The following is a 15772-nucleotide window of genomic DNA, read 5'->3' as shown; positions in this document are numbered from 1 at the left end:
CATCTTAAACCACCGGTGGATATAATTTCCTTGACTGAAATCCAGGACAAGGACTCAAAATAGTTAGACATAAAAATGATGATGGTATCAAGAAAGATGAAAAGAGCGAAGCCCTGAAATAAGACACAAAAAGATGAAAGGATGCTAAACTCATGTTAAACGCATCAGCTGACTCAAGCATAAAACAGTGAGTGGTCCTGGAACTGGGGGAAAACAAGAATTATAAGGAGGAAAGGGAAAATAAATGAGAAAAACAGCCTACTTAAGACAAAGGAGCGAGTCACCCCAGAGAGGAAAAAAAAAGGTGTGTGAGATGCCACTATTTTCCTCTTGGGAATAAATAATGGCTCAGCTTCGCATTCTGTATGGAAGGTTGGAAACAGGAAAGGTGGGTGCATGAGCCTCCCAGACTTGAAGCTATCATAGGCTGAGATGGAACTCGTTTGTCAACGCGACCCTCGCAAAAGTTATAGAATTAATCATTGGTTTCCAACCAAGCCGCCATGGCACACTAGTATATTAGGTGGGCCTCGTAAGAGCAGTCAATATGCAGAAAATTCAAAATAAGTCAATTTGCAAGTAAATTGGGAAGAAATCATGGTTATATCAGTATTCTCAGTCCATTTGCTTAGCTTTTGGGATAAAAAGAGTACAACCTATTGAGTTGTACTACCCTGAGGGAGACATAAGATGAAAGAAACTTGCTCCCCTTGAAACTGAAGCGACAATGTAACACTGAAGATGTCTCAGTGTCAAGATCACATGTCTTAAAACTGAGATCCTGGCCCTGTAGCACTTTCAATAATCATCTGGGGAGCAAAGGGAAAGAAAGATCCCTGAGGAAAAGTTGTCAGACTTGAGAACTAGGCCGGAAGGACAGGGGAAGAATGTAGAGCAAATAGGAAACAATTATTCTTACCGATGCATAGAGGTGGAGGGTAGTTCCATCTTCGGACAGTTCCAGGCATACAGGTAATGTGTGAATTCCCCTTCAAGGTGCACCGTTTGCAGAGACAAAGCGGAAAATGCAAAAAACTGGCTGTGAATTCATTTGCTCTCGCTCACATCTGGAGCGCTAATTATTTGGAGCAGCTGCCCGTTGTCTCCGAAAAGACTTCATCCAGCGACTAAATTACAAAATCTATCTGAAGTGACAAAGATCAATAGAGAACAAGAATTACAACGGTATTAAAATGAATGAGTGATTAGACGGAGGTAGATGTTTGCCCCATCCAAATTAGTACGAAAATGTAATCGCAGTCGAGACACGACGTGTACAGTACTTGTAATTAAATCATGCAGAAAGAAGCTGATCCATAACAAAGCGGTTTACAAATACTTAAATAGTTTTCCTTGGCTGTTGTGACAGAACAGAAAATATTTGATGGCACAATAAGAAAATATTTTCAAGCAGCAACTGTTAATATGTTCCATTGTGTTCTAGAGGGTTGCAAAAGTAACAGATCAGCGCAATAATCAAAGCGCTTCATAAGTTTACCTGGAGTGTGTATCCCGGTTCACACTGAAAGGACACCACGTTATTCATTTGAAGACGCTCCCCAACCTTGATGGCATTCATAGGAACCACAGGTTCGGGACAGCTGGTCAGTGACACAGCTGAATGGATAAAAGATAATAAATTCAGCATTAAAAGTGAGTTAAAAAAAAAAGAGCTCAACTGTGAATTCCCCTAGTTGTCTCCAAGGTATTGATGAGTTACAGGAATTATTATCCGAACTTACTTTTGTATTCTAGCCTGAATCCAGCAGCAGACACGCTAATATCGGAGAAAAAGTGGAGGTATAGTTGGTTGGAAGTACTGTTGAGGAGAGCTGGAACGGTGGTGCCTTGGGGAGAAAATAAATAGTAGGCATTTAGTGATGCTATCTCTGGCTTAGGCTGCCCATGACTAACTGCATCAGTTACTTACAAACAGTTAAAATGCTGCTTTCCTAAAATGTGCTTTTTTTTTCCCTCCCCTGAGGGCAAAGTTACCTCTTGCTAAAAAAGCGACATTAACAAAGTTACCATACATCATTGAACTTCACGGACCAAAAGGTGTGAGTAAAACAGATTTTCATTCAGACATATACAAATGTAACATTTTACAAAGGATGTTTTTGTTTGTAAGTTTTACAATTAAATTTTAACGTCAACACAGAATAGCTTTAGCTGTTTAAGAAACCACCGGCGCAAAAAAAACCTGAAAAAGATTACAAGTCACGATACAGATACCTGAGAAACTTCCGAGCAAAGTGTCAGTGTTGTCTCCTCCATCAAACAACTCCAAGGAGTCCCAGTTCTGTTCTGTGACAAAGCTGATGACCTGGATCTGAGAGAAGAACAGGATACAGGGGATGGTGAACATTAGTGGATTGATTTAAAAATAACAGATGTTGACAATAACAACATAGTACTGAAATGGATTGCTGCCACAGCCAAAAAAAAAGGTCGCTACCATGTTATAACGTGATGTTTCAAGTTATGTCGATGTTCCATGTTATAACACGTTTCACGTTATAATGTGGTTATTTACACGTTATAATGTGAATAATTTTATGTGGTAGTGACTTTTTTTTTGTTGATGGTGGTGTGGCAGCAACACGTTTCCATTGCACAGTAATGGAGAGAACATCTGCACTCAGGAAGCTTAGTTGTGACTGATTGTGTTATATTGTACAGTGCAAGGTTTTCGAAAGTAACTATAAACGTTTTTTTTTTTTTTTCCAATTTTGGTTAACATTTGAACAGACTTGAGGTCACCAGTTTTAGTTTTTGTAAGCATGTCATTCCATTGGCCAGAACCCTGACATTAGAGCGGCAACATGGCTCATGGCAAGAAGTTCCTTTCTGTCCATGATCCAAAATACATCATTAAAGTAGGCCGGATCTTGACATTAGCATAGTACATTTTATAACGTGTAGGACACTCTCAATGATTTTCACATTTCGCAAAGAAGGTCCATGTTGACTCAAATTTCTATCACCTTGCCCCAGCCTATCATTTGGAGGCACTTCTCATCCTACACTGATGGTTATAGATTGGTTACAGGGAGGCCAATTGAAGATGGGGGACGAGGGGGTGGATCTGCTAGGTGTGGTGCATCTTGAAGAGATGAGGAGAGAGATCACACATTGATCTTTCATTAAGAGGCCACAGAAAGTGTGCTGCTCGGGCAGTTAACTTCTGTGACTTTCCTTGATTGTGACAGCCGAATCTTATAAGATCCACTTGCCCTGCAAACGTAACTACAATGCAGCAGTGGAGACGGCAGCGACTGTCACATTGAAATGAAAAAGAACATCTAGATAATCGGCTCAGTTCCTTTTGTTTGACGAACCGAACTGCAACAGCACTGGCTTGCGGACACGTACAAGATAAATGTTTTACTCCATGCAGGACTCTTGCATCAGCTCATAGTGCAATGTTTTTGTTGTGCTGATGCACAATTGTAAACCAGCCTTTGTGTGTCTACCGGTAAGACTTGAAAAATGTGACAGACAATGAAAACTGGGACAATGACCCTGGAATACAAAAGAGAAGAAAATTACCGTGCATAAACGAGTGCGCATACAGAACACCAAACCCCCTAAATTGGCATGTCGATTTTCTGGAGCACAATGTCAGTTGGGGAAAGGAGGGCCTGCCTTTTAAAGGCTTTAAACAAGTCAACACACACACACACACACACACCGTATGTGTGTTGTACAGCAAAATTAAGGGTGTCGTGTCATATTTTCAACCAACATATATTCAACTGCAGTGGCGGAAACTAATAGCTAAGGGACAGCCCGGTGGCCATTAACCAGAGCAGCTAAAATGGACGGCGAGAAACTTCCCATCTGGCAGATCCCAAGAGACTAAGCGACAAACTTCTGCAAGGACGACTAAGTGAGCAGAAATGTGAATACACGTTTATCACAGGTGTATTGTTAACCAAGCCGGTTATGGTTATTTGAAAAATTAGCCGTTTAAAGTGTATAAATGGCCCTCCTTTAATTGACAAAGACCTGTAATTGTAATCATGAAAATTAACCGTTAATTAGTCCTTGGTCAGCTAAATACACACTACAACTGCCTTTTTGTAATGGTCCACCCCCACCCCCACCCCCCTAGGTTTTCAATGGTTAGAAGCTGTTTTCTCTTTGTTCAGAAGTGCTTTTAATCATAAAAAACACATTGAGTTACCTTGTGTATGAAAATCGCTATATCAATAAATTAGTTTTGCTTCACTTTGCTTTACCGGGTGCGTGCAGTGGTCAGGCCACTGGAAGCTGATGGCAAATACACAACAAATTAAACATTACTTAAATCTATCCACCGATCGATTTGCGGTACCACTTAATAATTAATATCTGGATTTGTCTCAAGTGACTGATTTCTGATCCATTTGCTGCATGTACGGCATATTTCCTCTTCCTGAAAGTTAAAGATTTCTTTGTTTTTGTTGTTTTTTTGCAGTGACTGTTCATGTTCCACAGCTTCCAGTATTAGTACTATACAAACCTGGATTCCTGATCCCTCTGGAACAGTAATCTTCCAGACACAGTTGAGGCTGTTGAGATAAGGCTCTGGAAATCCAGGTGACAAAATGGTCCCGGTACGATGGGTAAGATTAGCTCCACAAGGAACTGTAGAAGAGAGATATAGATGTATGTCCTCTAATTATACACAGCATATGTACATAAATCATCATAACATCTTAGATTTCAAGTGTTAGTAGCGCTCTTGTCAAAGCGCATCTCATTTTTTCACCTGAGTGAAACATCAGTCTTGAAACATTATTAACATCTGGTAAGAACATCTGTTACACTTTCCTGTGTGTATGTGTGTTTGTTTGCGGAATGTTCCGATTTTGAACATGTGAACTTCTTAGTGTGTTTCTGTCGGGGTGTTTACTCGTGACCTACCACCTCTGTGCTGCACGCCTGAATGTGTGTTCTACAGACAATGGCTCGCAGCACTAATCTGTGTCAGTTTAACGCCCGGCTCACACGCGAGGCTGCTTGTTTTAAGGACAGAAGGAAGAAAGAAAGATGAAAACCGGTCTGTGTCCTACCTATGCAGCTGGGGATGGAGCTGTTCCATTGTGCCAGTGCATTGGGCACTGTCAAGCATTCAGTGGCGCTCGATCCCTCGAGCACATAACCTGGGCTGCACTCAAAGCGAATCACAGCGCCAACAGCAAAATTGTTGCCCATTCGTCGGCCATTCCGGGGCTCGGGGACCGAGCTGCACTGGGTCGCACTGGTCCTCGGGACAGCTGTGTTGCGCAAGGGAAAGCACATGACATATTACACATTACACATTTCCCGTCTAAAAACAATATTTGGAACTCAAGTCCAAACAAGTTTATTATTGTCATATCATCTTTAGATGCTGAACATCACTGAGCTATCGAGTGAAGGACTCATGAGAGAATCAATTATGGAGTGCCAATTTGAGATTTCAGATTTGATGTACAATCTGCGGATGTACAGGTGTGTGCAGCCACCTGCGTGATATACCCTCACTCACCTTGGTAGACCAGGTGGAATCCCCTCGAGCTGGATTGGCTTTTGGAAGTGAAGCGTATCAGGATTTGGTTGGTGGTCGCCAATGGCAGTGACTCGCCTGAGAGATTGTGTAAAAGAAACAATTTGCAATGTTATAAACTAAGTGCCTTTAGTGCAGACTGTAAACGCGTGGGCACAGGACATTCTCATCTCTTCTGGTTTCACTCAGCTGAGTGTGAAATACAGAATTCACTTCATACTCGGGTTTATCACCGATACTGTGCGAGGCCCTGGGCAATGTAGACAGTATTTAAAGGACATTCTACACGTTCGGGAGGGATTGGAACGTCACCCGAGTCACGGCTCACTGGCAGGCCAGCTATACAAAATTAAGCTGCGCTCTGACAGCGTGCATACAAGGCTAATTGAGACACTGAAAACTGGAGAGGGTTAACTCACGTGCCATTTTTTTTCCATAAAGTGAAGAAATATTGGTCTAAATAAAGGTTGTGTTCCAGTTTTAACACATCGGTGGCAACGCCCTTTTATTAAAGCTCGGGTGTCAGTGCGTCAGCACGTTAGGATAAGCAAAGGTTATTGATTCTCTTTCATGAAATATTGATAGATTTTGATAGATGTTTGAACTTAAACCACCATCGGACTAAAACCTCACTGACTTAGGATTGGTTTTATAGTTTTGGTCCCACTATTGTTTATATCTTGGGGTGAAAACACAAGAATAGAATTTATCCAGATACTGGAGATAAATATTTTTTGACGGAAATTCCCCACTCACCCCCCCCCCCAAACAAAAAAAAAACAATGTGCTCACATCTTAATTAAACCCTGCAATGTTTCGACAGAGATGGGAGGCGCAGAACACAAAATCATGCTCGAGTATCTCTGCCTCTCAGTCTTTGGCGCTCAAGCTGCTGACGGCCTCTCGGCGAAGGATCTCATGACATGCTTGCTGTTTGCTGTCTGCTTGCTGTCGCACTGTAGTGGGGAGGCAGACATGCTTATCCCCCTTAGGAAACATCATACTATGTGTGTTTCTGTGTCTCTCCAGAAGCTGCACTGTCACTTTATTCTGCATATGTGTTTCACATCTTTCTCTTATCGTAGACACTGCATCATAAGAGGCAGAGCTGTAGAAGTGTCATGGCGATGACTGGTCGGGTGCCGCAGCCGGGACCCGAGGGCATGCTGGGTCGTTAACTGCAGGAAAGCCCCGCTGTATGCTGTCATAGTGGACGCTTCATAATTTGCTGTGCAGGGAACGTGTTCACCTTAACAGATCAGACATGTGTCAGCAAGTAGCTTATCACGACTCTGGTCAGCGTCGAGCTGCAAACCAGGTCACACTTTTACAGCTCCTCTGCACTGATTTGAAGGAAAGCCAGCGCAGCTTTGGCAGAAATCCAGTTCCCCCCCCCCCAAATAATTGATGGTGTTAGCTGGTTTGGATTCAGCAGTTATGGCTGAGATTAATGTTCCAACTGCTTAGCGATAAACAGTTTTCATGCAAAACAACATCCTTGGATCAGTTCGGCGTTTAAAAATGTGAACTCCATCAATCACGTCCCGAGCGATCTCGATGGCGAGCTTCCCTCCCTCGTACAAAGTCGGTGACCTCTGAATGCACTTGTCAAGTCAGGGACACACTTCGTGTGGAAAGTCTTTCTGTAAAGTGAAGCTGTTAAAGCTGCCGAGCACATTCTACGAAGTGTCTTCATTGAGTTCAAAAACGTAATGTGATAGCTTATCTTCTCATGATATGTTCAGCATTTTCTACTCCAACCTTGCAAATGATACATCATCGCCAATGAGCCCACGTTATCTTTCTTACTTTGGTATTTGAGAACACGGTGCCTGCGTTCTTAGGGGAAACCACCTTTGTAGACCTAAAGTCTGTCTTCCTTTGCCAGACAGTGTCAGCCTTGCTTTGCTCTGCATGCTTAGTGAGTTCTGTGAGTTGGCCGACAGTCCTCAGTTAATATAGCATCTTGTTTACAGAGTAGTGAAGTAGTGAACTCAATGGGGGCTTTTTTTTTTCTTTCCGCTGCCTTCCCTGGACAGAAACCAAAGTAATCATACTTGCTTTTGTCGAGTCAAAGACTGACCGAGATACAAAAATGCTGTAATTTCACACTGTTTCACACATTTTCACGTTGGCAAAATATCCGTCTTGTTGAAGTAAGTTGTTTAACATCTTTCGTGGCACGTGTTAAACATGGCCATCTATTTTACTACAGCATCGATGCTACAGCCAACATTCCATCTCTCTCTCTTCCATTCTGTTATTACTTGCAGTTGTTATATTCTTGTAGTCTAAAAATTATGTGCTGTTGACTGGTGTTCTGAACTTATCTGAAAACATTAGATTTATTGGAGCTATCTTTATACATTTTTGGATGAGCGCAAAGGCAACAGTAACACTTTGATAGTAATTATGCAAACATTAATTAGGAATGGATGTCATCAGTGAAATTCAAATTTGTGTTTATGCCTGATTACGTTTGTATTACTTGCAGGTGTACCAAATATGAGAACCAGATGTCTATAGGGGAAAACCAAAGCAAAGAGAAGATGGAAAACTAATCAGTCAAAGAATGTTTGTATTTTCTGGCATGGCTGTCCTTTACATGCTTAAAATATAAATAAAACAAAATCCTTTTTTTTGCTGATCTGTATAACTGCTCGCACATACACATTTGTGTCACACTAATACAACAGGTGCATTTCCATGCAATTATGAGCATGTCTAATGATTTGTTATCGTTGCGATGAAGTCAGACGTCGCTTATGCATTGTGTTACGGCTCAGTAGAGCCCACCTGCTGCTGCATCTTTGCCTCTGTCAGCAATATGTCAATCCAAGGCTTGTAATTAGGGGGAAAGCTTAGACATTTCATTCAGTTCTTACTCATGTCAGAAATAATGGTAATGAGATCAAACTGTCAATGAATCGTGTGTATGTGCGTGCGTTACCTGTGTGTGCTCCAGACAAAGAGCTAAGAACACGGGAAGACTGTGTGGGACCATCAAAAACCTCCACAATGTCATTCAGAGCTGTTTGGAAGAATGCAAACTGGCTGAAGACCACTAAAAAAGAAAAAAAAAAAAAAACAAGTGGTGGAATTAGAAGTTGTGTTGAAATATGGTTTAAATCGATGCGGGTATGTGACGTGTGAACCACGAATTGAATATCGACTGATCAAAGACCCTGTATGAACACGTGCAAGGTGGGTAACGTCGCCACCTGTGAAAACACAACCTCTAACTGATGTGACAAAGGGAATTTTTAAACTAGTGCTTTGGCTCAATGGTTTGGCAGCAGATAAAAGGGTTTCTTGCAATGGCAGCCAATAAATCTGTGTGCTGTCTTACCTCCATCAGTTCGCCAAACCTCCCAACTGTTATTGCTGGGACATACAGTATTTAACCTTTCAGATGTAATAATCTGCGTGAGGTTGGCAAGTGCAAGAACGAGGAGGGTATAGGAAACTGGTTGCAAGACCTTAACTGCAAAGAGACAAACAAGGCTCACCAGCTTCCATTAGTGGATTAAACCATGTAAGGCCTGAATGAATACCAGCGATAGTTATTTTTGAGCATTGGAATCGATTTCCAGGAAAATGCAAACATGGGTTATTGCGTACTCCCAAATCCGTCATGGAAACTCCAACAAGAGGGATGTGAGCGCATTCATTTGAAGCATTGCCCTTTTTTGTAATGGGTGCATTTACCGCACATGCGTTCTCAGAAGCAAGTTGCTGAGTTTGACTTAATGATACAATATGAATGCTGAAGTCAATGAGAAGCAAGAGAAACAATGTGAAGGGTAAAGAGAACATCAGAAGCAGAATGTGAGCAAGAAATAACTTTTTTTTGTCAATCGCTTGCAGCTATCTGACCACATTTTCACATTGGGAAGCTGAACCTTCTTAATATGGAAATTTCAAAAGGCCTTGATAAAACTTGATCTTCCACATCCCAATTAGGGGTCAGGTATTTTCCTCGCTGAATATGTAAAATAGCGATTACATTTCTCAAGTGACAGTCACAGTAGTTGGACAGCATTACAGGAGTTTTATTCTTCCAGGCAGTTTTACCATTACTCTAGGATTCTCACTCTCTTTGACAGTGAAAAATAATCCCTTAAAAGTTTGAAGAAAATCAGTTGAGACTTTATTGGGAGAAAGGTGACAACAGTAATCCCATAAAGAAAACTGCAGCTTGTCGATCGTTGATAAGGAAACTGTACAAATTTGACCCTATTCATTTTGTATCAGATAACACCCCAAGTTATTGAAGAAGCTATAAGAGTTTGACTAAAATATTAAAGGTTATCATTGAAAAGAGTTCTAAAAAAAAATTCATTCTAGTAATTTATTTCTTTTTCTGTATCAGATACCATCCAAACCAATTCAGGATAGTTTCAAGAAAAGATGAAGGGTTGCCAGTGATGGTTCTGAAAAGAAATCTCTGTAGCATTATCTCATCGGTTCATTGGAGGAAAAACATATCAAGGCTCATACCTAAATGAGCTCTTCAAGTAATACACTGTATGATAATCAACCGCAAATAAAATGATACGGGACATTACTTGTCTTACCATAATCTTGAGGAACCACCACAGAGTAAAGACATATCCTTGCAGTGCTGTAGTTGCCAGGGTAACCAGGAGACAGGACCACTCCTTCCAAACCAGAGTACTGTCCACCGCACAGCGCTAGAGTGACAGCCAGAATAATTAGTCACGATAGGCGAGACGATCAACAATCTCAAAGCAAGCAAAGAAGAAAAATGCACTGATCTTATAATGTTTGATTAATTTTCTTCGTGCTTGCCCAAGCCCCTCTGTTCCGTCACTCCCAAATTACTTTTCCTTGTCTGATCGGGCTTTGGCTGTAAGGTGTCACTGGTGTTTGCCACAGCAAAAGTCCAATGTTTTTCACGTGTCCCTCCGGGTTCATCAGGGTGAAGCGGGGTTTTAAGGTGCCTCACTCATTTGAAGATATTTGCAAATAATGTACGGTTGCAAGAAAATGTATGTGAACACTTTGCTATGCTAGATTTATGAATAAACTCATTATTGTATTAAACTGCAATCAGCTCTACAACTCAAGTCACAATGCAAATAGTGATTTAAGGTCATTAAATATAAGCAGTTTTATGTTTTGCCATGTACACCCTTATCCATGTTGTCACAGTAAACTACAGAAAGTGTCATCTTAAGTGTATGTTTACATGGGATAAATCTGTGAGCATTGCTGTGGAATGTGTGGCTTCTCTGGACTGTCTCCAGATGTCAGTGTTTACCAGTGCAGATGGGTTTGGGTTTGTTCCAGCTTGGCTTGCCATCTGCTCCCATGATGCATGTGAGGGTTTGTCCTCCCTCTAGTGTGTAGCCACTGTCGCAGTGGTAAGCGACGGCGGAGCCCAGCTTGAGTTCGGTTCCCACCCTCGACCCATTGCGCACCAGACCCGGCTCAAAGCAAGACTCCCGCGGGTTCTCTGTGTGGAAAGAGGTAACACAGTGGAAAATAAGGCATGGTTATAACGCATGTTGACATACTGTATATGAAATGATTTTTCCAAACACAGCAGTGGCTTGTAGCCTCCTACACTTTTTTCACTCGCATCGCTGCTTTTCTATTTTAAGTAAATCTATCTCATTGGCTGTCTTTTCTCTCTGGCCCTTGACGGCACCGTCTCATCTGCCGCTGCTGATGGTATGTGTATGGCTCTGGAGATAGACAGGCAGCTGATTGAGAGTGGCAGTGGTCAGGGCCAAGGTCTGCTGAGTACACACAACCGCTTCTCTCACATAAAGTTGTTGTCCATTCCCGGGAAGAAGACAATGGACAAACAAACGCTTACTTTTGTGCTCACAAACCGACACGAGTGTGCAAACATTATATCCAAGCAAACATGAGTCACTGCTTATGAGGCCGTAAGAACGATGTATTGTTCAATGTGGCACATAGATCTCAGGGGATGGAGACCAATGTGAGAGGCCACTAGTCAATTCCGTATAATTCACATCCCCTGATCGTTCTTAAGCACAGCTCACTTCCATATCTGGTGACTACCCCCCATGTGCGTCTAAGCAAATTATGCCTCAGGCCCTGGCATGGGTTCCTTGTATCTTAGCAGGGCTTCTGTTTCAATCTCCTCATTTTCCAACACCTGCTGTTCACATAGCAACATCCTCCTGTTGTGTACCATAAAGCTGATTTGATTCATCAAATCAATATCTAGATCATTCTCCTGATACACTGAGATCATCGTCATGATGCACTTTCTAACTTGGAGTATATAACATGGCTTATATTGAGGTCGTCCCCAAAGCAAAAGCTGTTGTCAGGATGGACCCTCTACGTTGGTGGACTTCAACCTCCCGACTCATTTCCCCTGTTCGACCTGTTACTCTAATAAGAAAACTTCAAATATTTAAGTTCAACAATCCAGAGCAATGGTGAGTGTGGTAAGGAAGTGAAGTAACGGGTTCAAGCAGGTTGGAATAGATGGCGGAAGGTGTCTGGTGTGTTATGTGACAGAAGAATCTCTGCTAGGAAGAAGGGAATGTTTATAAAACAGTGGTGTGGCCGGCCATGATGTATGGATTAGAGACGGTGGCACTGAAGAAACAACAGGAAGCAGAACTAGAGAAGGCAGAATTAAGATGTTGAGGTTCTCGCTCAGAGTGAGCAGGATGGATAGGATTAGAAATGAGCTAATTAGAGGGACAACCAAAGTTGGATGTTTTGGAGACAAGGTTAGAGAGAGCAGATTTCGATGGTTTGGACATGTCCAGAGGCGAGAGAGTGAATATATTGGTAGAAGGGTGCTGAGGATGGAGCTGTCAGGCAGGTTAGTTAGGAGCGAGAGGAAGACCAAAGAGAAGGTTGATGGATGTTATGAGGGAAGATATGAGGGCAGTTGGGGTTAGAGAGGAAGATGCAGGAGATAGGCGTAGATGGAAAATGATGACAAGCCGTGGCGACCCTTAACGGGACAAGCCAAAAGGAAAAGAAGACTAATAAGCAACAGTTGTAGTTGCATACTGGGGAGACCGTAAATTGCTTCTAAAGTGGTAGCTACTTCAACAAGAACAAGAGTTTTCTTGGGACCTTTTCTACATGCAGGAGAAAATTGACGTGAGACCTCATCCATTAAAATGAACAAAAACAAAAAGACACAAAAGAGTTTACATGATTCCATGTGAGCTGAAGTGAAAGAGTAAATGATGATATTGGATCAGACAGACACAAGAGCGAAGATGCTTGCTTTGGTGTATGTCTGTTGATGTCAGTCTGTGTTACTCAAACGCCATCCGGCCATGCAACATTTTTGCCTACATATTTCCCCGGAGAGACCCATCAGACACTGTCAGAGACATAGAAAGAAAAAAAGATTACTCGATAAACAGACTGAGAGCACCGCAGGCAGATTTTGTAACGCAATTTTCAATGGCAGGCTGACCAAACACTCACTGCGCCTACTTGTCAACTGGGCCCCACTCACCAAATAGCCCAACCCGTAGTCATATGAGCTTTTGTGCCATGTTGTTTGTTCACAACTGGGGAGCTAATTCATATTTTATCTGCTTATGGTTTACTGCTGTTAAGAATTGAAAGTGTGGAAACTGGAATTGTGATGAGTTTCATGCTGGCTCCACCTGGCTGACCAGATTGCCAATGCATTATGGCTCAATGTGTCACGCATCGTAAATACATGAGCCGAGATGAGTCTACCAGAAGAAGGTGCAATGAAATTATTGACTAAAATAAATCAAGACAAGAAACAGGGCACTTGGGGTGCTCATAAATATGAATATGGACTGAAAGAGTCTGTTATTATGCTATTGCAATTTAGTCTTGTTCAAAATAGTAAAGATTATTTTCGCGGGCGTTGGTATACACAAACTGCATTTTCTGTCCATTAATATCTTGTCATAACAGGAAACACATTTGTCTTTTGTCTAAACACTATTTTGAGGTAAGCAAGGCAAAGTAAAAAGCAAAAAAATGAACTTAAGCACTCCTGCAGTCACTTTTTTTTTTTCGACTGAATTCATTGATTTAGTCTGTCTCTAAGGTATGTCTTGGTCAATAGTTAATTCCATTCACCCCAGACTAGTCCGAAAAGTAAGTTAGAAGAAACAATGTAGACAAAGTACAAACCTGTGTACTGAAGTACAAATCCATTGCTGCTGAGGGAGGCATCGCTGCGGAAGGCCAGGAAGAGCTTGTTGGAGCTGCTCTCGATCCGATCGGGAACGTCTGTGCCGTAGAAGCTTCCGAGCAAAGGGCTGAGTGAGTCTGGCCCATCATAGATATGTAAAAAGTCATAACTGGGCTCTAAGCTGAATCTGGTTGCAAAAAAAAAAAACAAAAAAAAAAAACATAATACTTAATGATTATGTGATTTATATACCAGTACGAAAACAACAAAAAGGCATGCTGTGACTGGTGGCACAGTCCCTCGGTGAGCATACCTGTCTCTTCCGCGCGAGTTAGTTAAACTTACTGGTTGAAGTTGAGGGCGATGACATAGTCCTCTGTGACAGTAACAGTCCAGTCACACTCTCTCCCGTGAGGGTAAGGTTCCGGATAATCCGGAGAAAGGATGAGCCCACTTGGACCGCTCAGGTTGCCGCCGCATGGAGCTTTGAAGAAAATTCAAAAATTCAAATAAGTAGGTCAGACAGAAAATGGGACTAAAATTAATTAATATATTAAAGTAATAGTTGTTTTTAATCTTTTTTTTCCTCAAAGCACAGAGTTTGGTCACATCCTATAACAGCGGTAGGTAATGTCAAACCACTGAGTCTGTGTTGTTTGTGAAGAGGCGTTATAATTAGATATGTCTGATGCAGTGACTGTCTTGGGCAAAATACAAACAAATGAAGATATTTATTCAGACAAGCCACTGAGGTTATCGAGTCGTTGCTGGTATCATCTTGCTCAACACCTCACTTGTTCAACATCAACTCATTCTACTCCTTGTGTCATTATGAGCTACAGTTCACTTTGCATGCTGTGCTTCAAGTGCTGAGTACCTGTGCAAGTTGGAGGGTCTGGCTGCCAGAAGTAACGACCACTGATCTCAGTGCAGGTGATTTTGTTGGCACCCTGCAGGATGTAGCCAGGGTCACAGTGGAAAAAAACATGGTCCCCTGGTTCCCTGCTGTCACCGCCGCGGGTCCCATTAGTCGGCATGCCCGGGTCATTACATGAGGTGGCGGTAGAGACTGAAGGAGCAGGGGAAGTAAAAAGGAACCTGACTGAGATGAACGTATCATTGCTATAAAAAAAAAATGTTAACCTGTGAGGATTTGTGTTCTCTCTTTCAAGCAAAACCATCAAAACCCTCCCCTTTCATCATCCTCAGAAGCGTCAAGATCCTCAGCCTCACCGGAGAACTGCACTGCGAAGCCTTGCTTGCTAGTGAAGAAGTCAGTAGTGAATTGCAGGCTGATGGCGTTGAAGGTGCTGTGAGCATCTTGCGGCAACGCGGAGCCGCTCAACTCCCTTAGCAGGACCCCGCCGTCCTGGGGCCCATCCCAGATCCGAAGCACGTCGTGGATCTCTTCGGTGTGGAAAACCAGGAAATGCAGACTAGTTGAGGACAAGACATTTAATTAATAAACGGTTAGAGGCAATGGGAGGCGCTGCAGCTCATCTTAATAGTCTGGAAAGTAAACTACAAAAGGCAAAACTTTCCTTCTGTTACTCATACAGGACATTATAGGTACACCTACACAATCCGTTGAGGGCCGTTACCACAATAGAGACACCTCTGAGTACAATGTAGTGAAGACAAACAAAACCACCGCAACAGATATTATAAAACTAATCAAAATCTAAACACTGTTATCGCAGTAAAGGAAGACTTTTTATTTTTTTTGTTCCCCTCGTACATTTGTCAGCACCAAACAATTTGTTTGGTAATAAAAATGTCAAGGAAATAAACAAGCCCAAAAGGAAATTGACTATTTTAGAGTTTAAATGGATTGAAATCAAAATCAAATGCATTCAGATGAATCAGTGCACCAAAAACAGTAATGTGTTTAAAATAACAACAGACCAAAGGCCCTTCCTTAACAGATAAGGGCAGGAATCAAGCAGAGGGACAAACGGCATTTTTAAATATAATCACAGACACCAGATGCACCGCATTCAATGGATGTTTTGCAGTGTCACTCAAGACGCTACTTCAGCCCCAGCATTTAATTTCCAGCCTCTACATCAGAAAGATGTTGCTGT

The 15772-nt window shown here is 42.0% G+C and overlaps 1 protein-coding gene across 1 annotated transcript in view; it reads right to left on the bottom strand.

Moving 5' to 3' along the window:
* Nucleotides 1-15772, bottom strand: part of csmd2 (CUB and Sushi multiple domains 2) — a 234610-nt gene that overhangs the window by 33432 nt on the left and 185406 nt on the right. Inside the window, exons 31-44 of the mRNA XM_061816677.1 lie at nucleotides 14922-15124; nucleotides 14566-14757; nucleotides 14034-14172; nucleotides 13688-13875; nucleotides 10821-11015; nucleotides 10114-10230; nucleotides 8487-8600; nucleotides 5519-5614; nucleotides 5061-5264; nucleotides 4508-4632; nucleotides 2236-2332; nucleotides 1743-1847; nucleotides 1499-1617; nucleotides 920-989 (exon numbers count right to left, since the gene is read on the bottom strand). Of these exons, the coding sequence (XP_061672661.1) occupies nucleotides 920-989; nucleotides 1499-1617; nucleotides 1743-1847; nucleotides 2236-2332; nucleotides 4508-4632; nucleotides 5061-5264; nucleotides 5519-5614; nucleotides 8487-8600; nucleotides 10114-10230; nucleotides 10821-11015; nucleotides 13688-13875; nucleotides 14034-14172; nucleotides 14566-14757; nucleotides 14922-15124 (1964 nt within the window). The remainder of the gene's footprint in view (nucleotides 1-919; nucleotides 990-1498; nucleotides 1618-1742; nucleotides 1848-2235; nucleotides 2333-4507; nucleotides 4633-5060; nucleotides 5265-5518; nucleotides 5615-8486; nucleotides 8601-10113; nucleotides 10231-10820; nucleotides 11016-13687; nucleotides 13876-14033; nucleotides 14173-14565; nucleotides 14758-14921; nucleotides 15125-15772) is intronic.

Source organism: Syngnathoides biaculeatus, chromosome 1 (assembly GCF_019802595.1).
Source record: "Syngnathoides biaculeatus isolate LvHL_M chromosome 1, ASM1980259v1, whole genome shotgun sequence".
Lineage (NCBI taxonomy): Eukaryota > Metazoa > Chordata > Actinopteri > Syngnathiformes > Syngnathidae > Syngnathoides > Syngnathoides biaculeatus.
The sequence above is the reverse complement of the archived record's forward strand: the minus strand, read 5'-3'. Positions and strand labels throughout refer to the sequence as shown.